This window comes from Ranitomeya imitator, chromosome 3, assembly GCF_032444005.1.
Source record: "Ranitomeya imitator isolate aRanImi1 chromosome 3, aRanImi1.pri, whole genome shotgun sequence".
Taxonomy (NCBI): Eukaryota; Metazoa; Chordata; class Amphibia; order Anura; family Dendrobatidae; genus Ranitomeya; species Ranitomeya imitator.
The window spans coordinates 11,827,849-11,854,838 of NC_091284.1; the positions used below are offsets into that span (position 1 = coordinate 11,827,849).

At 43.9% G+C, this 26,990-nt stretch overlaps 1 protein-coding gene across 1 annotated transcript; it reads right to left on the reverse strand.

The window, feature by feature from the left end:
- Nucleotides 1–644: 644 nt before the first annotated feature.
- LOC138671890 (uncharacterized) lies at nucleotides 645–23,516 on the reverse strand. Its single transcript, XM_069760017.1, has 5 exons — nucleotides 23,446–23,516; nucleotides 15,479–15,811; nucleotides 15,117–15,380; nucleotides 14,205–14,284; nucleotides 645–1,684 (listed from the first exon to the last, which is right to left on the reverse strand). The coding sequence occupies exons 1-5, from the start codon at nucleotides 23,468–23,470 to the stop codon at nucleotides 1,628–1,630; spliced, it is 759 nt and encodes a 252-aa protein (XP_069616118.1). The 5' UTR covers nucleotides 23,471–23,516; the 3' UTR covers nucleotides 645–1,627.
- Nucleotides 23,517–26,990: the final 3,474 nt, after the last annotated feature.

Sequence of the window (26,990 nt, forward strand, 5' to 3'; positions counted from 1 at the left end):
GCCGCTCCCCCTGACTAAGCCCCACCCTCCTCAGTTTCCATATAACTATGAAGGAGATGATGAGAGTATTACCTCCGGGCTTCTCTACAAGATTTCTACAGATCGGTTCCCCCAGGATCCGATCCGATTACATCTATTGGATTTACAAGCCACGGACCCCACACCCTGAGCGATATGAGTGCTGCGTACCCCTGTATAAGACACTAGACCACCAGGGATTATTCCTCATACATACAGAACATTACATTATCTCCATCCGGGATCGGACATCACATTATATCAGTTTATTATGGAGGAGTCGGCTCTTGTACGATGTCAGACGCTCAGAGCTCATTGTGTATAAGAGAGACCATCACTGACTCCTGATCTCCATTATATCTGGACATGCATATTCTAGAATACCCGATGCGTTAGGATCGGGCCACCATCTAGTATCTGTATAATCCTCAATAACCGCTGTAATATGGAGGGGATCTCCTATATGCCGCCATTATTCATTCTGCTACAGCGCCCTCTAGTGCTATCAGCTGGGAACTACTTTATTACATTCAGAATGTCTTAATGCACTTTTACTTTCATGTAGTTTTTATTTTATTTATTTTTTTATTTACAGTTCAATAAAGTATATTAATAACATTTGGGGCCAAAAAATACAAAAATAAAAGTTTATCTTGTTACAAGTATTAAAAAATACTCACAAACATCATAATTGTAACAACCCACCTAATAATGTGCTTTATTTAAACTACTTGGTAAACAGCATAAAAAAAGTGATCAGATGACTCCAAGCTGAAGGCTCCTAAGTGAACTAAAACCTAAACTGAAACGTGAAGAAAAAAGTAAAAAAAATTAAAAAAAAACTGTAACAAAACCACATAAAATTCCAGGTCCCCGACCTTTCCCCAATTACATTTAAAGATATTAAGAAGATTGAAATACATGAATATAATTGTTATTGGCGCATCAGGGAAAGTCTGGCCTACAAAAATATAAAATGATTAAACACCATGAAGCAAAAATAAAATAGAACCTCAGCAAAAACGGGAATAAAAAGTGATCACAACATTGTATGTACCAAAGTGACATAAATAAAAGCATCCGATCACCGGGGAAAAAAAAAACAAGCCGGGTCATGACTTAATCAAAGGAAAAACTAAAAAATAGGAATAACTGAGTATGGTCAAATAAACCATTAAAAAAAAAATCTGATTTTTTTCCCACCACTCTTAATAATAAATATATGTATCAGTATACACAGGTTTGGTACCGCCGGATTCGCACTAACGTAGAGAATCGTTACCAGATCATATTTACTACATCATAGAAGCTGAAAGAGCAGTGGTAGAAGTGCATTTATGTCATGTTTCACTGCACTTAGACTTCTTTTCTGTTTTCATTACATTATATAGTAAAGGGAATTATGTCATTTAAAGCTAAAACTCGTCCCGCAAAAAACTAAACCTCATACGGCGGTCAACGGAAACATAACAAAATGATGGCTCTTTAGAAGAACGGGAGGATAAAACAAAAATGCAAAAACAAAAATTGGCTGCAAAGGGAAGAGGTTAAGGAATAAGCCAATACAAGGAATAACTTCCTATGAACTGAAGATGGTGGTTTTTCAATCCTATAGATTTTTCTGGAAGCAGAACATCTCCAGAGAGGAGCAGCCGGACAGCAGACCCTAAAGAGAAGAGGAGAGCCGTCAGCACAGAGCGCAGTACAGAGAGAAATCCGACAAGACAGTATGGCTGACGTCAGCGCTGAGCACCTGCCGTCTCCTCCTCGGCCTCCACATCTTATTAGAAGACTACCAGGCGCTGGCTGCCATGTTGTACCGGGAAGGACTGGTCATCTATCAGGAAACTCAGGTAACCACTGCCCCCCAAGTAATAGTTGTGGGGCGCCCTAAGGAGGTCTTAAGATTAGGGTCTCAGGTCTGGGTTCTGAATTTTGAAGATGATTTAAGTGAATTTAGAGTTGAATGCAGTCAAGGAGGATTAAGGTACCAGGGTCCGGGCTGCTCAAGCTCAAGGGGTCCCCGGTCACCGGACATCATATGATGGAGTCATGGGATGAGTAACATCAGGATACAACTCATCAGTAAGTAGAGAGGAGCCTGGAATATCCTGAAGCCGGCACAGACGCCTCAGTTATGTTATCTGAGCCCTCGGAGCAGCAATGCTGAGAACTGTCGATCTTTATCGTTAGTTATATAATAGGTCAGATTCGTCCACGGGGAAGAATCAGCACAAAAAGGCTCCTCTGATTGTCGGTCTCTAGTTCTGGACGGGCCGTAAATGGCGGCAGCACAAGATTCTGTCTCTACTGCGCTGAATAGCGCAACAACATTGCAACTTGTGCAATATTCATCGTGCAATATTTTCAAAGCGTGTTGTGGTTTAACAGGACAGTTCAACAGGGCATGAGACAGGTAATCTATGCCAGATACGCAAACAAACATGCTTTTTGTTCAGTTGTACTACATTAACTACATTATTTATTTTCCATATTTCTTTGCTTAATCTTTGTTCTAGCTGCTACTCTCTTTTGCATTTACCACCCTTGAACACATCGTGCGCACTCTCTCCACATACATAAGTCCCTCTTTTCTTCCCTCTCCCATGTACAACGCTCAGGCCCTATTGACATTTTCTCAATTACAACAAACCATCCACTAACCACAGGTCCTCCTTCCACTAGTATTTATAACTCTCTTCCTTCTGCATATAGAAACCCTGCTAATCTTATTAACATTCAGTGCTCAACTTCTCCTGTCTTTTTTAATTGTGCCCTCTGGAATACCAGGTCAGTGTGCAACAAACTCCCATACATTCACGACTTCTTCCTTTCTAATCTCCTTAACCTTCTGGCTCTCACTGAAACCTGGATCCAGCAGTTGAACACCTCCGTCGCTGCTTCTCTATCGTATGGGGGCTACAAGGTGGAGGTCTTGGTCTGCTCCTTTCATCACAATGTGCTTTCCAGGTTACACCCCCGATACTCTCACTTATGGTTCGTTCCTTTGAAGTCCGCACTGTTAGACTCTTCAAACCATTCTCCCTGTTGTCACTACCTACTTAACTAAAATATTTAACCTCTCTCTTTCTTCCGGTATCTTTCCCTTTTCATTCCAGCACACCATCATAACCCCTTTATTTAAAAAAAAACATCCCTCGACCAGAACTGCGCTGCTAACTACAGACCTGTCTCCAATCTCCCCTTCTTTTCTTAACTCCTGAAATGTTTGATCCACTCTTGGCTAATCCACCATTTTTTTTTTCAGCTCACTCCCTTCTTGACCCTTTCACACTGAAACTGCCCTCACTAAAGTCTCTAATGATCTCCTCTTCATTATGCTCCACTCTACCAGCCTCAAGGACATTGTTCTCTCTTGGTTCTCTCCAATTTACAGATACTGGCTGGTAACCGGGTCATACATGTACATATACAGATACTGGCTGGTAACCGGATCATACATGTACATATACAGATACTGGCTGATGACCGGATCTTACATGTACATATACACACATACTGGTGACCGGGTCATACATGTACATATACAGATACTGGTGACCGAGTCATACATGAACATATACAGATACTGGTGACCGGGTCATACATGTACATATACAGATACTGGTGACCAGGTCATACATGTACATATACAGATACTGGTGACCGGGTCATACATGTAGATATACAGATACTGGTGACCAGGTCATACATGTACATATACAGATACTGGTGACCAGGTCATACATGTACATATACAGATACTGGCCGGTGACCAAATTATACATGTACATATACAGATACTGGCAGGTGACCGGATCATACATGTACATATACAGATACTGGCCAGTGACCGGATCATACATGTACATACAGGGCCGGCGTCAGCACCCGGCGCACCGGGCAAATGTCGGGGCCCTGGGGAGAGAGGGGGGCCCACTCACGCTGTCATAGATACAGCTGGGAGAGCAGAGCAGGAGATAACATGCTTTCTCCGCCCACAAAGTCACTGCTGGCTGCGTTCTCTTAACCCCTATGTGCCAGCTCTGACACAAGCATCTTCTCACTCAGTGAGTGCAGCCAGGCAGGCGCACATAGGGGTTAAGAGAAGGCAGCCAATATGACATTGTTTGTGGGCAGAGAGAGCACGTTCTCTGCTCTGATCTCCGCCCCTGGCTGGCTGCCGTGCTGCTGAAGTTATGAGGCAGATTCAGGAGGAGCTCCTAGTCCTACCAGTGCCTGAGTGAGTGGCGCTGCTATATACTACGTGGGCTGCGCTGCTATATACTACGTGGGCTGCGCTGCTATATACTACGTGGGCTGCGCTGCTATATACTACGTGGGCTGCGCTGCTATATACTACGTGGTGTGCGCTGCTATATACTATGTGGGCTGCGCTGCTATATACTATGTGGCTGCGCTGCTATATACTACATGGGCTGCGCTGCTATATACTACGTGGGCTGTGCTATATACTACGTGGGCTGCTATATACTACATGGGCAGTGTTATATACTACATGGCTGTGTTTATATGCGATCATGAATCGGAGTATGTGTTAAAGGGGGGACCCACTGAGACTCTTTCGCCCGGGGCCCTCAAAAACCTGGAGCCGGCCCTGTGTACATATACAGATACTGGCCGGTGACCGGATCATACATGTACAGATACAGATACTGGCCGGTGACCGGATCATACATGTACATATACAGATACTGGTCGGTGATCGGGTCATACATGTACATATACAGATACTGGCTGTTGACCGGATCATACATGTACATATACAGATACTGGCTGATGACCGGATCATACATGTACAGATACAGAAACTGGCCGGTGACCGGATCATACATGTACATATACACATACTGGCCGATGACCGGATCATACATGTACATATACACATACTGGCCGGTTACCAGATCATACATGTACATATGCAGATACTGGCCAGTGACCGGATCATACATGTATATACGCAGATACTGGCCGGTGAGCAGATCATACATGTACATACACAGATACTGGCCGGTGACCGGATTATACATGTACATATACAGATACTGGCCGGTGACCGGATCATACATGTACATATACAGATACTGGACGGTGACCGAATCATACATGTACAGATACTGGCCGGTGACCGGATCATACATGTACATACACTGTGTTCCAAATTATTATGCAAATTGGATTTAAGTGTCATAAAGATTTAATTGTTTTGTTTTTCAAATAAACTCATGGATGGTGTTGTGTCTCAGGGCTCAATGGATCACTGAAATCAATCTTAAGCACATGTGATAATTCGTTTTCCAGGTGATTCTAATTAAAGGAAAACTACTTAAAAATGTTGTTCCACATTATTAAGCAGGTCACAGTTTTCAAGTAACATGGGAAAGAAAAAGGATCTCTCTGCTGCTGAAAAGCATCAAATAGTGCAATGCCTTGGTCTAGGGATGAAAACATTAGAAATTTTCCAAAAACTTAAGGGTGATCATCGTACTGTTAAGAGATTTGTGGCTGTATCTGAGCACAGATGTTTGTGCTGATAAAGGCATAATGAGGAAGATTTCTGCCAGGCAAGTTCATCAGATTAGGAGAGCAGGTGCTAAAAAGCCATTACAAACCAGCAAACAGATATTTGAAGCTGCTGGTCCCTCTAGAGTCCCTCGAACCTCAAGGTGTAGGATCCTTCAAAAGCTTGCTGTGGTGCGTAAACCTACTATTCGGTCACCCTTAAACAGTGTTCACAAGCAGAAATGGTTGCATTGGGCCCACACATACATGAAGACTATTTTCCAACAGTCTTGTTTACTGATAGGTGTTGAGTAACCCTGTATGGTCCAAATGGATGGAGTAGTGGATGGCCACCATGTCCCAACAAGGCTGCAACGTCAGCAAGGAGGTGGAGGAGTCATGTTTTGGGCCGGAATCATTGAGAAACAGCTGGTAGGGCCCTTTAACCCCTTTACCCCCAAGGGTGGTTTGCACGTTAATGACCGGGCCAATTTTTACAATTCTGACCACTGTCCCTTTATGAGGTTATAACTCTGGAACGCTTCAATGGATCCTGGTGATTCTGACATTGTTTTCTCGTGACATATTGTACTTCATGACAATGGTAAAAATTATTTGATAGTACCTGCGTTTATTTGTGAAAAAAACGGAAATTTGGCGAAAATTATGAAAATTTCGCAATTTTCCAACTTTGAATTTTTATGCAATTAAATCACAGAGATATGTCACACAAAATACTTAATAAGTAACATTTCCCACATGTCTACTTTACATCAGCACAATTTTGGAACCAAAATTTTTTTTTGTTAGGGAGTTATAAGGGTTAAAAGTTGACCAGCAATTTCTCATATCTACAACACCATTTTATTTTAGGGACCACATCTCATTTGAAGTCATTTTGAGGGGTCTATATGATAGAAAATACCCAAGTGTGACACCATTCTAAAAACTACACCCCTCAAGGTGCTCAAAACCATATTCAAGAAGTTTATTAACCCTTCTGGTGCTTCACAGGAATTTTTTGAATGTTTAAATAAAAATGAACATTTAACTTTTTTTCACAAAAAATGTAATTCAGCTCCAATTTGTTTTATTTTACCAAGGGTAACAGGAGAAAATGGACCCCAAACATTGTTGTACAATTTGTCCTGAGTATGCCAATACCCCACATGTGGGGGTAAACCACTGTTTGGGCGCATGGCAGAGCTCGGAAGCGAAGGAGTGCCATTTGACTTTTCAATGCAAAATTGACTGGAATTGAGATGGGACGCCATGTTTCGTTTGGAGAGCCCCTGATGTGGCTAAACATTGAAACCCCCCACAAGTGACACCATTTTGGAAAGTAGACCCCCTAAGGAACTTATCTAGAGGTGTGGTGAGCACTTTGACCCAACAAGTGCTTCACAGAAGTTTATAATGTAGAACCGTAAAAATAAAAAATCATATTTTTTCACAAAAATTATCTTTTCGCCCCCAATTTTTTATTTTCCCAAGGGTAAGAGAAGAAATTGGACCCCAAAAGTTGTTGTACAATTTGTCCTGAGTACGCTGATAGCCCATATGTGGGGGTAAACCACTGTTTGGGCGGATGGGAGAGCTCGGAAGGGAAGGAGCGCCGTTTGACTTTTCAATGCAAAATTGACAGCAATTGAGATGGGACATCATGTTGCGTTTGAAGAGCCACTGATGTGCCTAAACATTGAAACCCCCCACAAGTGACACCATTTTGGAAAGTAGACCTCCTAAGGAACTTATCTAGAGGTGTGGTGAGCACTTTGACCCACCAAGTGCTTCACAGAAGTTTATAATGTAGAACCGTAAAAATAAAAAATCATATTTTTTCACAAAAATTATCTTTTTGCCCCCAATTTTTTATTTTCCCAAGGGTAAGAGAAGAAATTGGACCCCAAAAGTTGTTGTACAATTTGTCCTGAGTACGCGGATACCCCATATGTGGGGGTAAACCACTGTTTGGGTGGATGGGAGAGCTCGGAAGGGAAGGAGCGCCGTTTGACTTTTCAAAGCAAAATTGACAGGAATTGAGATGGGACGCCATGTTGCGTTTGAAGAGCCACTGATGTGCCTAAACATTGAAACCCCCCACAAATGACACCATTTTGGAAAGTAGACCCCCTAAGGAACTTATCTAGAGGTGTGGTGAGCACTTTGACCCACCAAGTGCTTCACAGAAGTTTATAATGCAGAGCCGTAAAAATAAAACAAAATTTTTTTCCCACAAAAATTATTTTTTTAGCCCCCAGTTTTGTATTTTCCTGAGGGTAACAGGAGAAATTGGACCCCAAAATTTGTTGCCCAATTTGTCCTGAGTGCGATGATACACCATATGTGGGGGGAACCACTGTTTGGGCACATGGGAGGGCTCAGAAGGGAAGGAGTGCCATTTGAATGCAGACTTAGATGGAATGGTCTGCAGGTGTCACATTGCGTTTGCAGAGCCCCTAATGTACCTAAACAGTAGAAACCCCCCACAAGTGACACCATTTTGGAAAGTAGACCCCCTTAGGAACTTATCTAGATGTGTGCTGAGCGCTTTGACCCACCAAGGGCTTCACAGAAGTTTATAATGGAGAGCCGTAAAAATAAAACAAAAATTTTTTCCCACAAAAATTATTTTTTAGCCCCCAGTTTTGTATTTTTCCGAGGGTAAAAGGAGAAATTCGACCCCACAATTTGTTGTCCAATTTGTCCTGAGTGCGCTGATACCCCATATGTGGGGGGGAACCACTGTTTGGGCGCATGGGAGGGCTCGGAAGGGAAGGAGCTCCATTTGGAATGAGGACTTAGATGGAATGGTCTGCAGGTGTCACATTGCATTTGCAGAGCCCCTAATGTACCTAAACAGTAGAAACCTCCCACAAGTGACACCATTTTGGAAACTAGACCCCCTAAGGAACTCATCTAGATGTGTTGTGATAGCTTTGAACCCCCAAGTGTTTCACTACAGTTTGTAACGCAGAGCCGTGAAAATTAAAAAAAAAAATCTTTCCCCCCAAAATTATTTTTTAGCCCCCAGTTTTGTATTTTCCCGAGGGTAAGAGGAGAAATTCGACCCCAAAAGTTGTTGTCCAATTTGTCCTGAGTACGCTGATACCCCGTATGTTGGGGGAAACCAACGTTTGAGCGCATGGCAGAGCTCGGAAGGGAAGGAGCGCCATTTGGAATGCAGACTTAGATGGAATGGTCTGCAGACGTCACATTGCATTTGCAGAACCCCTAATGTACCTAAACAGTAGAAACCCCCCACAAGTGACCCCATATTGGAAACTAGACCCCCCAGGGAACTAATCTAGATGTGTTGTGAGAACTTTGAACCCCCAAGTGTTTCACTACAGTTTATAACGCAGAGCCGTGAAAATAAAAAATCTTTTTTTTCCCACAAAAAATATGTTTTAGCCCCGAGTTTTGTATTTTCCCAAGGGTAGCAGGAGAAATTGGACCCCAAAAGTTGTTGTCCTATTTGTCCTGAGTACGCTGATACCCCATATGTTGGGGTAAACCCCTGCTTGGGCACACGGGAGAGCTCGGAAGGGAAGAAGCACTGTTTTACTTTTTCAACGCAGAATTGGCTGGAATTGAGATCAGACGCCATGTCGCGTTTGGAGAGCCCCTGATGTGCCTAAACAGTGGAAACCCCCCAATTATAACTGAAACCCTAATCCAAACACATCCCTAACCCTAATCCCAACAGTAACCCTAACCACACCTCTAACCCTGACACACCCCTAACCCTAATCCCAACCCTATTCCCAACCGTAAATGTAATCTAAACCCTAACTGTAACTTTAGCCCCAACCCAAACTGTAGCCCTAGCCCTAACCCTAGCCCTAGCCCTAACCCTAGCCCTAACCCTAACCCTAGCCCTAACCCTAGCCCTAACCCTAACCCTAGCCCTAACCCTAGCCCTAACCTTAGCCCTAACCCTAGCCCTAACCCTAACCCTAGCCCTAACCCTAGCCCTAACCCTAGCCCTAACCCTAGCCCTAACCCTAGCCCTAACCCTAGCCCTAACCCTAGCCCTAACTCTAACCCTAGCCCTAATGGGAAAATGGAAATAAATACATTTTTTTTATTTTTCCCTAACTAAGGGGGTGATGAAGGGGGGTTTGATTTACTTTTATAGCGGGTTTTTTAGCGGATTTTTATGATTGGCAGCCGTCACACACTGAAAGACGCTTTTTATTGCAAAAAATATTTTTTGCGTTACCACATTTTGAGAGCTATAATTTTTCTATATTCTGGTCCACAGAGTCATGTGAGGTCTTGGTTTTTGCGGGACGAGTTGATGTTTTTATTGGTAACATTTTCGGGCACGTGACATTTTTTGATCGCTTTTTATTCCGATTTTTGTGAGGCAGAATGACCAAAAACCAGCTATTCATGAATTTCTTTTGGGGGAGGCGTTTATACCGTTCCGCGTTTGGTAAAATTGATGAAGCAGTTTTATTCTTCGGGTCAGTACGATTACAGCGACACCTCATTTATATCATTTTTTTATGTTTTGGCGCTTTTATACGATAAAAACTATTTTATAGAAAAAATAATTATTTTTGCATCGCTTTATTCTCAGGACTATAACTTTTTTATTTTTTTGCTGATGATGCTGTATGGCGGCTCGTTTTTTGCGGGACAAGATGACGTTTTCAGCGGTACCATGGTTAGTTATATCTGTCTTTTTGATCGCGTGTTATTCCACTTTTTGTTCGGCGGTATGATTATCAAGCGTTGTTTTTTGCCTCGTTTTTTTTTTTTTTTTCTTACGGTGTTTACTGAAGGGGTTAACTAGTGGGCCAGTTTTATAGGTCGGGCCGTTACGGACGCGGCGATACTAAATATGTGTACTTTTATTGTTTTGTTTTTTTTATTTAGATAAAGAAATGTATTTATGGGAATAATATTTTTATTTTTTTTTTCATTATTTTGGAATATTTTTTTTTATTTTTTTTTACACATTTGAAATTTTTTTTTTTACTTTTTTACTTTGTCCCAGGGGGGGACATCACAGATCAGTGATCTGACAGTTTGCACAGCACTCTGTCAGATCACTGATCTGATAGGAGTGCAGGCTGCTTCACAGTGCCTGCTCTGAGCAGGCTCTGTGAAGCCACCTCCCTCCCTGCAGGACCCGGATCCGCGGCCATCTTGGATCCGGGGCTGGAGGGAGCAGGGAGGGAGGTGAGACCCTCGCAGCAACGCGATCACATCGCGTTGCTGCGGGGGGCTCAGGGAAGCCCGCAGGGAGCCCCCTCCCTGCGCGGTGCTTCCCTGTACCGCCGGCACATCGCGATCATCTTTGATCGCGGTGTGCCGGGGGTTAATGTGCCGGGGGCGGTCCGTGACCGCTCCTGGCACATAGTGCCGGATGTCAGCTGCGATAAACAGCTGACACCCGGCCGCGATCGGCGGCGCTCCCCCCGTGAGCGCTGCCGATCGCACATGACGTACTATTGCGTCCTTGGGAAGTAAAGCCCACCCCACATGGACGCAATAGTACGTCTAATGGCAGAAAGGGGTTAAGGTTCCTGAAGGTGTGAAAATGACCTCTGCAAAGTATATAGAGATTCTGACTGACAACTTTCTTCCATGGTCTAAAGGCAGAAACGTGCTTTCAGGAGCAAAATCATCATCATCCATGACAATGCACCATCTCATGCTGCAAAGGATACCTCTGAGTCATTGGCTGCTATGGGCATAAAAGGAGATAAACTCATGGTGTGGCCACCATCTTCCCCTGACCTCAACCCTATAGAGAACCTTTGGAGTATCATCAAGCAAAAGATCTATGAGGGTGGGAGGCCGATCACATCAACACAGCAGCTCTGGGAGGCGATTCTGACTTCATGCAAAGACGTACAAGCAGAGGCTCTCCAAAATCATACAAGTTCAATGGATGCAAGAACTGTGAAGGTGATATCAAAGAAGGGGTCCTATGCTAACATGTAACGTGGCCTGTTGGGATGTTTTGGAGTTAAATAGCTTTTTTGTTCAGTGAATGTGACCTGTTAATGCTGCGAATTCCACAAATGAGCATTTTCAGTTCTTTAAAACATATCGAATGTTTATAAATTCTACTGTGCATAATAATTTGGAACAGTGCATTTTAAGTTTTTATTCATTTTGGAGATTATACTGTTATCATTGGGAGGTTTCTCCAATAAAATTCGATGTATACTCTAACGGTTGATTACTTTTATTAGGCTGGCTGTCATTTGCACCAACCATTTAGGAAAATCCGATAAAAATGTAATTTGCATAATAATTTGGAACATAGTGTATACAGATACTGGCCGGTGACCGGATCATACATGTACATATACAGATACTGGCCGGTGACCGGATCATACATGTACATATACAGATACTGGCCGGTGACCGGATCATACATGTACATATACAGATAGTGGCCGGTGATCGGATCATACATGTAAATATACAGATACTGGCCGGTGATCGGGTCATACATGTACATATACAGATACTGGCTGTTGACCGGATCATACATGTACATATACAGATACTGGCTGATGACCGGATCATACATGTACAGATACAGATACTGTCCGGTGACCGGATCATACATGTACATATACACGTACTGGCCGATGACCGGATCATACATGTACATATACACATACTGGCCGGTTACCAGATCATACATGTACATATGCAGATACTGGCCAGTGACCGGATCATACATGTATATATGCAGATACTGGCCGGTGAGCAGATCATACATGTACATACACAGATACTGGCCGGTGACCGGATCATACATGTACATATACAGATACTGGCCGGTGAGCAGATCATACATGTACATACACAGATACTGGCCGGTGACCGGATCATACATGTACATACACAGATACTGGACGGTGACCGAATCATACATGTACAGATACTGGCCGGTGACCGGATCATACATGTACATATGCAGATACTGGCCGGTGACCGGATCATACATGTACATATACAGATACTGGCCGGTGACCGGATCATACATGTACATATACAGCTACTGGACGGTGACCGAATCATACATGTACAGATACAGATACTGGCCGGTGACCGGATCATACAAGTACATATACAGATACTGACCGGTGACCGGATCATACATGTACATACACAGATACTGGCCGGTGATCGGATCATACAAGTACAGATACAGATACTGGCCGGTGACCGGATCATACAAGTACATATACAGATACTGACCGGTGACCGGATCATACATGTACATATACAGATATTGGCCGGTGATCGGATCATACAAGTACAGATACAGATACTGGCCGGTGACCGGATCATACAAGTACATATACAGATATTGGCCGGTGATCGGATCATACAAGTACATATACAGATACTGACCGGTGACCGGATCATACAAGTACATATACAGATATTGGCCGGTGATCGGATCATACAAGTACATATACAGATACTGACCGGTGACCGGATCATACATGTACATATACAGATACTGGCTGATGACCGGATCATACATGTACATATACAGATACTGGCCGGTGACCGGATCATACATGTACATATACAGATACTGGCTGGTGACCGGATCATACATGTACATATACAGATACTGACCGGTGACCGGATCATACATGTACATATACAGATACTGGCTGATGACCGGATCATACATGTACATATACAGATACTGGCCGGTGACCGGATCATACATGTACATATACAGATACTGGCTGGTGACCGGATCATACATGTACATATACAGATACTGGCTGGTGACCGGATCATACATGTACATATACAGATACTGGCTGGTGACCGGATCATACATGTACAGATACAGATACTGGCCGGTGACCGGATCATGCAGTTTATTTGAAATGCCCATTTATTATAATGATGGCTGGACCGTACATGACAAGCACTATTTGCCTATTGTGTCCCCCCTATTTCCTCATAGACTGTAGCTTGGAGCAGCCGGACCCTCATTCCTCCTGTAACTGGTGAAGTATTCGTTACTTTGTGATGTCTTTAATGTCCCTGCTTATTGTAAGGTATTGCAGAATATGTTCACCCTATAGAAATAAAATTATTATTATTATTAACATCACTAGGCGGCATCACACGATGGTTTAAGCTCCGAAAACAGGATTCACACAGCACCCCCCACAGAGCCAATGTATACAATGAGGAAACCCGAGTCCACAGTCTGTAGCCCCCTAAGATGAATATCAGAGGTTTTATCAGTACTGGGAATAAAGAGATTTCCCCATATTAAAAGCTGATGCCAAACAGATCGGTTTTGCTGTTGATTTCTAAATCGAGGGTCTGACCAATGTGACCCCGGACAGAAGAAAATAGTAAAGACACTGATCAAGGTCTTATGTCGGCTTCTTGTTCTCCATTATCTGTAATGATCCAGTCACACAACCCCCAGAACGACCCATGAACTAATACATATGATTAATAACATTTACTAATATTTGAGAATCTCACATCAGGGTCTGCTGTGGGAAACGTCGGGGGTCTTAGTTTTAAAGATCGATTTCTAGATTTATTTCTATAAAGTGACCAGCGAGAAAGAAAAGAAAAATAGGTGAGCAAATAAGCGAAGACAAATTTCAAGGAGACAAAAGAGGAAGATTTATACTCACCATAGATAGGAGGAAAAGGAGTTTAACAGCAAAAACAGAGGCCATCGTAATCAGGTACATCTGCTGAGAAGATCCTGAGACTAAAACCGGAGAAACACAAAGTATAGCAGAGATTGGAGTAAGATGTGTACCCATGTTATATGTCAGATCACCTGCCCCAGCAATACCCCACGCCAATAATCTCCAGTACACGGGGCATAGAAGGATGGAGCTACATAATCCATAAAGACATCTCCAGAGAGGGAACCTATCACCCTCATATTGAACAAATGGGATTAATTATAACTGGGTAAATGAGAAAGAGCAGACACTTTAATCTCCATTGAAGCAGGACCTTCTGTTGTGAACATGTAATTAAGAATTACCAGATCTTGGGGGATTCTGATTAGAACCAGTCAACAAGCCTGGGATTCGTATACGGAGAGGCAGAGAAGTACAGGGGGTCCGCTATTGAAAAGAATCAACTTCCTCTGTTCAAAAGAATTATCTCAGACTCGCTGGAGCCAATGATGAATATTTAGGTTTGCATCAATCAATATTTATGGGAGATATATTTTCAGCGTCGTAGTAAATTAATGATGAATTATGCTTTCCATGCCATGTTTCATCTCTATAGAAAGGTAAAATCGTGATAGGAAGCATGATGACAATATCTCCTGCCTGGGACCTCCAGAGGCAAAGATATCTTGAAAGTTGGGGATATCGTAGACTTCTAAATGGCCTAGCAGATTCCACAACCAGCCTCCATGTGAGCCCGCCAAAGGAAGGTATGTGGGGGTAAACTTGATCTAATAAAAATCAGCGCTTTGGTTTTAGTCATTTGTTAGTGGTGGAAGGTAGAGTGATTCTCCATTTCTATAAGGAGTTTTCCTAAAAGGAGTACCTCGCTCCGCTTAGCTAATATCTTCTTACCTGTAACCTCCAGCTGGTATTCCCCAGTCTGCTCACTGACTGGGTTTGTGATCCGGACACGGAGTCTCCTCTCGGCGTCGTCTCTCTGGGCTCTCGGGATAATCACCGTCCTATTATCATCTATCAGTCGGTATCGGTCAGGGAGAAGCCCCCCGTCCACCTCCCAGGTCACAACCGTCTCCTCTCCATAGAACTGGACACTCACAGCGATGTCCTGACCCGGCCGGCTGCTGTTACTGGTGATGTTGGAGATTAGAACTGGATCTGGAAGTATCAGGAGAAAGTTGGTCACCACCAGTCATGGACCTGGGTCTCGGTGAGGGGTGTAGATCGCTAGCTCTGTGGTCAATATCAAATCTTACCCAGTACAATGATTTGTGTGGAGAGCAGAAATGTCTCCTGACTCCTGTAAAGTGTGACGTTGTACACACAGGAGTCGTTCTTCCAGGCGTCTCTCAAGGTCCAGCATCCACTTCTCGTGTCCAGGTGGAGTCGGGGTTCATTTTCCTTCTGGGTTATGAGGCGATGACACCACAGAGTTATCAGGATCATGTTTTTACCTTCACATTCTTTGTACAACCTAATGTTACCATCAGTATGAGTACATTTCATGCCACAGTCGGTGATGTCTGAACCTGTCTGCACATAGACTTTTTCCGATGAGAGTGGTAGTCCAGCTAGGATAAAGAGGATACCTGTGTAGACACATGAGAAGAACAGTCAAAAAGTCAAAAATGGAGGGGACCCTATGCCGTTTTTTAAAAAATATTTATTTAAATAATAAAAAAAATATGGCGTGAGGGCCCCTCTATTTTTGATAACCAGCCAAATTAAAGCTGACAACTGGCGGCTGCAGCCCGAAACTCTCAGCTTTACCTGCAATGATTATCAGAAATAGAGGGGAGCCCACGCCATTTGCTTTTATTATTTATTTATTGCACATGAATATTCACATCAGCCTCATCTGCTCTCGCCGCTATCAGCGAGACCAGGCGTACTCTGATGAGTCGTATTCTCATCAGTCAACGCCTGTGACCGGCGGTAAGCTTTTTACTGCCGGTCAGAGCTGCTGGCTCACACGCTGTCATCTGTATTGAGGTGGATAGAAGCCTCAGGGAGAGACATACACCGACCCTACCCCGTTATTCTTCCTAGGGAGAAGGACACACAGGTGTAGATGGACGAACCCATGCAGGTTAGGAGTCTCTTCTCAAACTAGGTTGCCTGAGGTTCACCGTGGGATGGTGGCATATTTTTTCTGTGGTCTGACTGATCATTATATTAATGTCTGCCAATCTCACGCCAAAATTGGTACTCCATCACAAAAGCCGCGTTCCCCTGGTTGTGTGGAGGATGACCAGGGTGTGTACATTTCCTCCAGTTTTTCGACTCAGTTCACCATTTTGGCTGAAGTAGTGGTTGGTGGGGAAGCTGAAACTATACCGGTCCTTGTGGATAGTGGAGCCTGGAGTCAGTTTGGTGGATTATTGCTTTGTTCAGATCCATGGTCTGATCGGTAAGACACATTCCAATTTGTGCTATTTGACCCAAGTTGTAGATAATATAAACTTGCGTATAGGGACTCTTCATGAGTCAGGGTATATTGAGGTGACAATCAGGGATAAGGCACGAGATAGTGGCGTGGGGAAGGACCCACATAGGGCGTTAGGGGAGATTATGGACAGGCACAGGTTAGAGTCAGGAGGTGCCCCATCCCTCGTTCCCTACTGTTAGGACATTCCTCTCCCTATTCCACCCCGTCATTGGTGTATGTTGCGCCATCCGCCGGACTTACCAGCACCCGAGCGTGACACCCGCTTCCCAAAGCACCAGGGAAAACAGGAAGAGTTGAGGCTAAGTGTGTTATGAACTGGTGGTTTAGGAGCAACATGGGACGAGCTCTGAAGGAGGTGGTACCTGTACTGACCGCAGTCCCTAAGCTCAACACAACACTAGAAGTAGCCGTGGGATGCTCCTGTCACTCCCTAGGCACCTCGTCACAGCCTGAGAACTAACTACCCCTAAAGATAGAAACAGGAAAACTATCTTGCCTCAGAGAAAATCCCCAAAGGATAGATAGCCCCCCACAAGTAATGACTGTGAGTGGAGAGGGAAAAGACATACGTAGAATGAAACCAGGATGTAGCACAGGAGGCCAGTCTAGCTAGATAGATAGGACAGGACGGAATACTGTGCGGTTAGTATTAAAAACTACAAAAATCCACACAGAGTTTACAAAAATCTCCACACCTGACTAAAGGTGTGGAGGGTAAATCTGCTTCCCAGAGCTTCCAGCTTAACTGAATTAATCCATACTGACAAGCTGGACAAAACATAGAATGCACAGAACGAATAAGTCCACAACATGTGGACAGAAAAGAGCAAAGAAAGGACTTATCTTTGCTGAACTGGTCAGGATATCAGGGAAATCCAAGAGAGATGTGAATCCAACCAGGAACCATTGACAAGTGGCACTGGCTGAAGGGAAGAGCCAGGCATAAATAGCCGAGCAGAAAGACAATCAGTGGAAGCAGCTGCAGACTGCTAAATCCAAGGAGCAGCCATTCCACTTAAAACCACTAGAGGGAGCCGAAGAGCAGAACTCACAAAAGTGCCACTTAAAACCACCGGAGGGAGCCCAAGAGCGGAATTCACAACAGTGTGCCAGAATTCGCACATCTAGTGGATGCACCATTTCTTGGGCGGCTGTGGGCTTATCTTATTATTCTGGGAGGGAGCCAACATCCATGGCCCCTTACCAGTCTATGAATATCAGCCACAGCTGTCTATTTAGCCTTAGCTTGTTATGAGGAATAAGGTGTACCTCATGTCATTTTTTGTTTTTGACTGATCATTATATTAATGTCTTGCCAATCTCACGCCAAAATTGGTACTCCATCACAAAAGCCGCGTTCCCCTGGTTGTGTGGAGGATGACCAGGGTGTGTACATTTCTTTCAGTTTTTCGACTCAGTTCACCATTTTTGCTGAAGTAGTGGTTGGTGGGGAAGCAGAAACTATACTGGTCCTTGTGGATAGTGAAGCTGGAGTCAGTTTGGTGGATTATTGCTTTGTTCAGACCCATGGTCTAATCGGTAAGACACTGGTGAGCCAATTCCTATTTGTGCAATTGACTTTGTTCCTCTCAGCCAGAGGAGTTTGACCCAAGTTGTAGATAATATAAACTTGCGTATAGGCACTCTTCATGAGTCAGGGTATATTGAGGTGACAATCAGGGATAAGGCACATGATGGTGGCATGGGGAAGGACCCACATAGGGCGTTAGGGGAGATTATGGACAGGCACAGGTTAGAGTCAGGAGGTGCCCTATCCCTCGTTCCCTACTGTTAGAACCTTCCTCTCCCTATTCCATCCTGTCATTGGTGTATGTTGCGCCATCTGCCGGACTTACCAGCACCCGAGCGTGACACCCGCTTCCCAAAGCACCAGGGAAAACAGGAAGAGTTGAGGCTAAGTGCCAGAATTCGCACATCTAGTGGATGCACCATTTCTTGGGCGGCTGTGGGCTTGTCTTATTATTCTGGGAGGGAGCCAACATCCATGGCCCCTTACCAGTCTATGAATATCAGCCACAGCTGTCTATTTAGCCTTAGGTGGTTATGAGGAATAAGGTGTACCTCATGTTATTTTTTGTAGGGACTCTCTATTTTTAATAACCAGCTAAGGCAAATTAGACAGCTGCAGGCTGATATTAATAGGCTGGGAACCTTTATGGATATTGGCTCCTTCCCAGAACAATAACACCAGCCTGCAGCGATCAGCTTTCCCTCATCTGGTTATTAGAAAAAAGAGCAAATAAGGGCAAATTTTAAAACCAGCGTCCCCCCAACATGTTTCACTGTGCTAGCGGTGTCATCAGGGGCTTAAATTGTGTTGCTCTTTTATGCTAATATGTATTAGCATACCGGGTGCTATACACTTTATAAATATAAATTAGCAGGAATACTGCATAAAATAGCTGCAGACTTTCGAGACAGATTAAGAACAAAAAGTTTTATACCCTTTGTGTATAGTTTATTTTAATCAATAGAAATAAGAGTTCAATTTTATGGTGTTCTAGTGAGGGTTTATTTGGGGTTTTCCCCAATTTGGAAATTATATATATATATATCTCCCTCCAAAGACCATCTTAGTTCCTCCACTATTTTTGCTACATTGTATACAGTATAACTGAGAACCATAAGCGATATTACTAAGCACTGTATACAGTAGTACTGAGCACTGTATACGGCACTACTAAGCACTGTATATGGTATTACTGTGCACTATATACAGTATTACTGAGCGCTATTTACGGTATTATTTGAGCAATGGATGGCGGTGCTCAGCTCCTTTGTGATCCATTGTTGCGCTCATGACTGTGATTGTGACTACATCTGATTTATAATTGTTACTAGCAGGAAATATAGGAAATCTTCTCTTCCTCCTTCATATAAGAGTCTACAAAACCACAAGTCCAGCAGATTTATCGCTCGTCGCTCTTCACATCCCCCTCTCCCACTAGACGAGACCCTAAACCCAACTATCGCCATCTAATCCTGGCGTCCAGCCGCTCGTGTCGCACAAGGATCCCGAGCTTCTTCCCCATTTCCTTCCTTATTGGGATCTTGTAGAATCGGCTTCATCTCTTGTCCCCGGCCCCCTCCTCACCGAGGGGGTGAGGAGGGTCTCCGTGGCAGTCCTGGGTATTCCCGCAGACATCGGCACTTTATCACAGCGCTGCTGACCGGTAATGGAACCTTGAATTCATGCTACTTTACGGACACTGTTGGTTTTCAGCACATTGGTCCGTGGTGTTCCGGGCCCTTTGTGTGGACAGGAATAATTCTCTGAATGTGTCAAGTGTCATTTACTAATTTGTGGTATAGCGTTGTGTTGTGCTCTGTGCCTGCGGTTTTACCCTTCCCTCTCAAGCTCTAGGTCCCTGTTCATTAAGTCTAGGTACGAATTTTATCCCTGAGAATGTCTCAAATGCATATATTATGGCTAAGGGAGTATTATAGCATATGATATTTTGGTCGGAGCTATATATTTACTATCTTTAATATTAAACTGGGTACACTGTCCGGAGTCCCTCCTGTTGAATATCTTGGATTATGTTTTCTGTCTGTCATTTTTATACACAAAATGTGTTTTCAATAAATATGGTTATTTTAATAATTTGGTTCGCTTCATTTTGACTACTTTATTGTAGGTCTTTTTTGTGGGTATGTATTGTTGAAGTGCCTTGTGGTTAATTATTGGGAATTTTTTTGATGTACTCAGTAGAGAGTCGTATTCTCATCAGTCGACGCCTGTGACCGGCGGTAAGCTTTTTACTGCCGCTCAGAGCTGCTGGCTCACACGCTGTCATCTGTATTGAGGTGGATAGAAGCCTCAGGGAGAGACATGCACCAACTCTACCCCCTGTTATTCTTCCTGGGGAGGAGGACACACAGGTGCAGATGGACGTACTCATGCAGGTTAGAGGAGTCTCTTCTCAAACTAGGTTGCCTGAGGATCACCGTGGGACGGTGGCATATTTTTTCTGTGGTCTGACTGATCATTATATTAATGTCTTGCCAATCTCACGCCAAAATTGGTACTCCATCACAAAAGCCGCGTTCCCCTGGTTGTGTGGAGGATGACCAGGGTGTGTACATTTCTTTCAGTTTTTCGACTCAGTTCACCATTTTTGCTGAAGTAGTGGTTGGTGGGGAAGCAGAAACTATACTGGTCCTTGTGGATAGTGAAGCTGGAGTCAGTTTGGTGGATTATTGCTTTGTTCAGACCCATGGTCTAATCGGTAAGACACTGGTGAGCCAATTCCTATTTGTGCAATTGACTTTGTTCCTCTCAGCCAGAGGAGTTTGACCCAAGTTGTAGATAATATAAACTTGCGTATAGGCACTCTTCATGAGTCAGGGTATATTGAGGTGACAATCAGGGATAAGGCACATGATGGTGGCATGGGGAAGGACCCACATAGGGCGTTAGGGGAGATTATGGACAGGCACAGGTTAGAGTCAGGAGGTGCCCTATCCCTCGTTCCCTACTGTTAGAACCTTCCTCTCCCTATTCCATCCTGTCATTGGTGTATGTTGCGCCATCTGCCGGACTTACCAGCACCCGAGCGTGACACCCGCTTCCCAAAGCACCAGGGAAAACAGGAAGAGTTGAGGCTAAGTGCCAGAATTCGCACATCTAGTGGATGCACCATTTCTTGGGCGGCTGTGGGCTTGTCTTATTATTCTGGGAGGGAGCCAACATCCATGGCCCCTTACCAGTCTATGAATATCAGCCACAGCTGTCTATTTAGCCTTAGGTGGTTATGAGGAATAAGGTGTACCTCATGTTATTTTTTGTAGGGACTCTCTATTTTTAATAACCAGCTAAGGCAAATTAGACAGCTGCAGGCTGATATTAATAGGCTGGGAACCTTTATGGATATTGGCTCCTTCCCAGAACAATAACACCAGCCTGCAGCGATCAGCTTTCCCTCATCTGGTTATTAGAAAAAAGAGCAAATAAGGGCAAATTTTAAAACCAGCGTCCCCCCAACATGTTTCACTGTGCTAGCGGTGTCATCAGGGGCTTAAATTGTGTTGCTCTTTTATGCTAATATGTATTAGCATACCGGGTGCTATACACTTTATAAATATAAATTAGCAGGAATACTGCAGAAAATAGCTGCAGACTTTCAAGACAGATTAAGAACAAAAAGTTTTATACCCTTTGTGTATAGTTTATTTTAATCAATAGAAATAAGAGTTCAATTTTATGGTGTTCTAGTGAGGGTTTATTTGGGGTTTTCCCCAATTTGGAAATTATATATATATATATATATATATATATATATATATATATATATATATATATATATATAAAGACCAAAGACCATCTTAGTTCCTCCACTATTTTTGCTACATTGTATACAGTATTACTGAGAACCATACATGGTATTACTAAGCACTGTATACGGTATTACTAAGCACTGTATACAGTAGTAGTGAGCACTGTATACTGTATTTCTGAGCACTGTACATGGTATTACTGAGCACTATATACAGTATTACTGAGCGCTATTTACAGTATTATTTGAGCACTGGATGGCGGTGCTCAGCTCCTTTGTGATCCATTGTTGCGCTCATAACTGTGATTGTAACTACATAATTGTTACTAACAGGAAATATAGAAAATCTTCTCTTCCTCCTTCATATAAGAGTCTACAAAACCACAAGTCCAGCAGATTTATCGCTCGTCGTTCTTCACATCCCCCTCTCCCACTAGACGAGACCCTAAACCCAACTATCGCCATCTAATCCTGGTGTCCAGCCGCTTGTGTCACACGAGGATCCTGAGCTTCTTCCCCATTTCCTTCCTTATTGGGATCCTGTAGAATCGGCTTCGTCTCTTGTCCCCGGCCCCCGAGCGCTGCTCCGCAGTGGACAGGATGCGCTGCTGCCCACAACCTCCACATCCTGTGTCTTCTTCATGTATGTGAGGTCTGAGGCCGCCGAGCCCTCATCACCATGTACCACAATATGTGACACGGAGAAAGTCAGCGATGGAGGAACAGATCACCTGGGTAATTCTCACCGATAGTGGTAGGAAAGGGGCGAGAAGTGACTGATCCGTGGATGTGACGGGCGTGGAGATCATCTGCTGGGACTGCGCACATTTCTATCATATTTGTACCAACACACAGTACAACAAAGTTTCCAGGTCGTTTTTGCTGCAAAGTGAATATCATGAAAACAAAACCCCAGAAACAATGGCGACATTGCTGCTTCCCTGCACTTTCCCCGAATTTAGAATGTTTTCCCATTTTTTAGTTCATTATTTGATAAAGTTAATTTTTTTAATTAAAACTACAATTCATCTCGAAGTAAATGAGCCTCAGTACTGTGATGTGGACGGAAAATAAAAAATATGGTGACGAGGAAAAAACTAAGTGAAAAAACAAAACTGACCGTGTTCTCAAAGGGTTAAAAGAAAAAATATGAAGTTTTCTATAGTAAATTGTCATCGGGACACAATGGTGGAATTAGCAATAAACGATATTTTATCACCAGTTTCAATACACTGTTATTCTCCCCTGTTTACCCCTTAACAATTAATGGAAATCGATCACGGAGCTGCGGACCCCGAAAAATCCGAAAATCTCATCACTGAAAAATAAAATTGGTCGTGTAAAATCTGAGCGCCGGTGACCGAAGAGTAAGAAAACGTTCTGTATGTGAATGTGGCCCCCTATATGTGCCATATACCAGGACTCTGCACCCCATACCCCTGATATTAACCCCTGCTGTACCTGCTCCCTGTGTTACCTGTGTGTAGGACCCCCGGAGACATCAGGCTGAGGGGCAGCTCTTCTTATCTCTGCTGCACTCGCTCTGTCTTCTAATAATAGGACGTGGAGCTGCGGTTACAGAAACCGCATGAATCATCTCTGCTGTCATTACATCCAGTCGTCATCACTGGTACAGTGCATCATGACCGCAGAGACGAGGAGCAGACACAGGGGGCGCTGCACTGAGAGTGGGCAGCTGAGAGCAGAGAACTGCTGTGGAGCTACAAGTCCCAGCACAGGACCATTCATGATCACCTGGAGTCTGGTTTCTGGTAGTACCTTTCCCCTACAGCAGCTTTACCTTGAGAGAAGCTTTCTGCTCCGGCGGACGGTCACGAGCCACAATCTGTGCGAAGAATTCATAGAATCGGTCCAATAACAGATAACTGGTCACTGAAGGTCATTATAAGGTCACTCTGGCTATTCCAGGTCAATGTGGGTCAGAGGATGAGTTACTCGTCCTGTTACTCGTCTTACACTACGTTCAGATGGACGGTGGAAGACTCGGGCAGTCTTCACAACAAACTTTGCAAAACCATTTTTTTTAGGGACCACCTCATATTTGAAGTGACTTTGAGGAGCCTATATGACAGAAAATACCTAAGAGTGACACCATTCTAAAAACTGCAGCCCTCAAGGTGCTCAAAACTACATTCAAAGTTTATTAACCCCTCAGGTGCTTCACAGGAATTTTTGGAATGTAGAAAGAAAAAAATAAACATTTACTTTTCTTTCACAAAAAAAATTTTTTTAAACCTAATTTTTTTTTTCTTTCGCAAGGATAAGCAATTTCTCCTGATGCCAACACCTCATATGTGGGGGAAATCTACTGTTTGGGCGCACAGCCCGGCTCTGAAGGGAAGGAGCACCATTTCACTTTCTGACAGTAAAATTTGCTGGCATAAGTAGCGGACGCCATGTCATATTTGGAGAGCCCCTGCTCTGCCTAAACAGTGGAAACCTCCAAGAAGTGACATTTTGTAAACTAGAGCCCCTAAAGAACTTATCTAGATATGTATTAAGCAGCTTGAACCCCCAGGCGCTTCACAGAAGTTTAAAACGTTAAGCCGTGAATAATAAAAAAAAAAAAATCAAATTTTTCCTGCAAAAATCTTTTTTAGCTCCAAATTTTGTATTTTCACAAGGGTAACAGGAGAAAATGGACCCCCAAATTTGTTGTGCAACTTCTCCTGAGTTTGTTGACAGAGCCGGCTCCAGGTTTTTGAGGGCCCCGGGCGAAAGAGTTTCAGTGGGCCCCCCTTTAACACATACCACGATTCATGATCGCATATAACACAGCCATGTAGTATATAACACAGCCCACGTAATATATAGCACAGCCACGTAGCATATAACACAGCCATGTAGTATATAACAGCCCACGTAGCATATAACAGCCCATATAGTATATAGCACAGCCACATATTATATAACACAGCTCACGCAGTATATAGAACAGCCATGTAGTATATAGCACAGCCCACGTAGCATATAACAGCCCATATAGTGTATAGTATATAGCACAGCCACATATTATATAACACAGCCCACGTAGTATATAGAACAGCCATGTAGTATATAGCACAGCCCACATAGCATATAACAGCCCATATAGTATATAGCACAGCCACATATTATATAACACAGCCCACGTAGTATATAGAACAGCCATGCAGTATATACTGTAGCACAGCCCACGTAGCATATAACAGCCCATATAGTATATAGCACAGCCACATATTATATAACACAGCCCACGTAGTATATAGAACAGCCATGTAGTATATAGCACAGCCCACGTAGCATATAACAGCCCACGTAGTATATAACACGGTCGACGTAGTATATAGCACAGCCCACGTAGTATATAGAACAGCCATGAAGTATATAGCACAGACATGTAGCATACAGCACAGCCCCCCTCCCCCGAAGAATGGCCCCATAGTCCAGGACCAGTACTCACTGTTACAGTTACAAAAAAAAAACACTCCTCACCTCTCAATGTTCCCTTGCAGCGCTGCTCCCTCCCTGCTCCAGTCTCGGCTGCTGCCGCTGCACTGCCTGACACACAGCGAGTGCACGATGATGTCATCGCGCATCCGCAGCGGCAGTGTCAGAGGCAGAGTGGGGAATGATGGGAGAGGGAGCATCAGGTGACGCTCTCTCCTCCATCATTTGCTTTGAACTTTACCGGCAGACGCCGGTAAAGTTCAAAGCGGCGGTGGGGAGTTGGCGCTTGGGACAGGCGGGCCCCCCTGCCTCACAGGGGACCCATAGCAGCTGCGTGATGTGCCGCTAGCTGAGGGTCCCTGGGGGAGCGGGGGCCCTAGGCACTAGCACCTGCCTGCCCCTAATGCCGGCCCTGAATGGGCCCCCCTGTCTCGCCAGGGCCCCGGCACTTGCCCGGGTATGCCGGGTGCTGACGCCGGCCCTGTTTGTTGATACCCCATATGTCATCGAAAACTTCTTTTGAGGCACAGTGCAAAGCTCAGAAGGGAAGAAATGCCATATTAAAGTGCAGATTTTGCAGCACTTGTTTGAGGGTGCCATGTCACATTGCCAGAGCTCCTGAGGTGCCAACACAGCAGAACCCCCCATAAGTGACCCCATTTTACAAACTACACCTCTCAATGAATTAATCTAGGGCTGCAGTGATCATATTGACACCAAAGGTGTCACAAACTTTTATAGCATTGGCCAGTGAAGATAAAATAATTTATATTTTTACCTCCAAGATTGTGTGTTAGCCCAAAGTTTTACATTTTCATACTGGGTCATGGGTAAAAATAGCACAGAATTTGTACCACAATTTCCACTGAACGTGGCATTATCTTATATGCGGTTGTGCAGTACTACTTAGCCACACGGAGAGACTGGGGAGGGACAGAACGCTGTTTGCCTCCTGGAACGTAGATTTTCCTAGAATAGTTTGCAGATTCCATATAGAGAGCCCCTAAGTGCTAGAAAAGCAGAATCCCCCCTCAAGTGACCCCAGTTTGGAAATTATAACCCTTTGTAAATGTATCTACAGGTGAAGTGACGATTTTGACTCCATGGGTGTTTTTCAGAAACAGGCAGCAATGAATGTTGCCGAGTGAAAATTGCAAACTGCCGTTGTAATGATCAGTACAGTGTAGTAATCAGTCAGTTGCAGTCACCAGTACGTTGTAGTGACCAGTGCGCTCTAGTGACCAGTATCTTATAGTGACCAGTACGTTATGCCCAGCCTGTGCTTCTGGTGACATGCACTTGTAAATTAGGCGGGCTCTCATCAGTACAGAAATGCTAAACGTGGACGCTATATGTGGTTTAGGTACACTGTGAGGCTCAGAACGGAGGGGGGAATTTGGGAGAAAAGAATGTGCTGAATTTCTTTTGGTGGGTGAGGAGCCATTTTGCTTTTCCAGAGCCTTTGTTCTACCAGTAACGTGGAAGCCCCCTATATTTCTGTTAACAGATGATAGACCTGAGTGGGGACTTGCTTTTTTTGTGGATTGAGTTGAAGCTTTTATAACGTTTGGG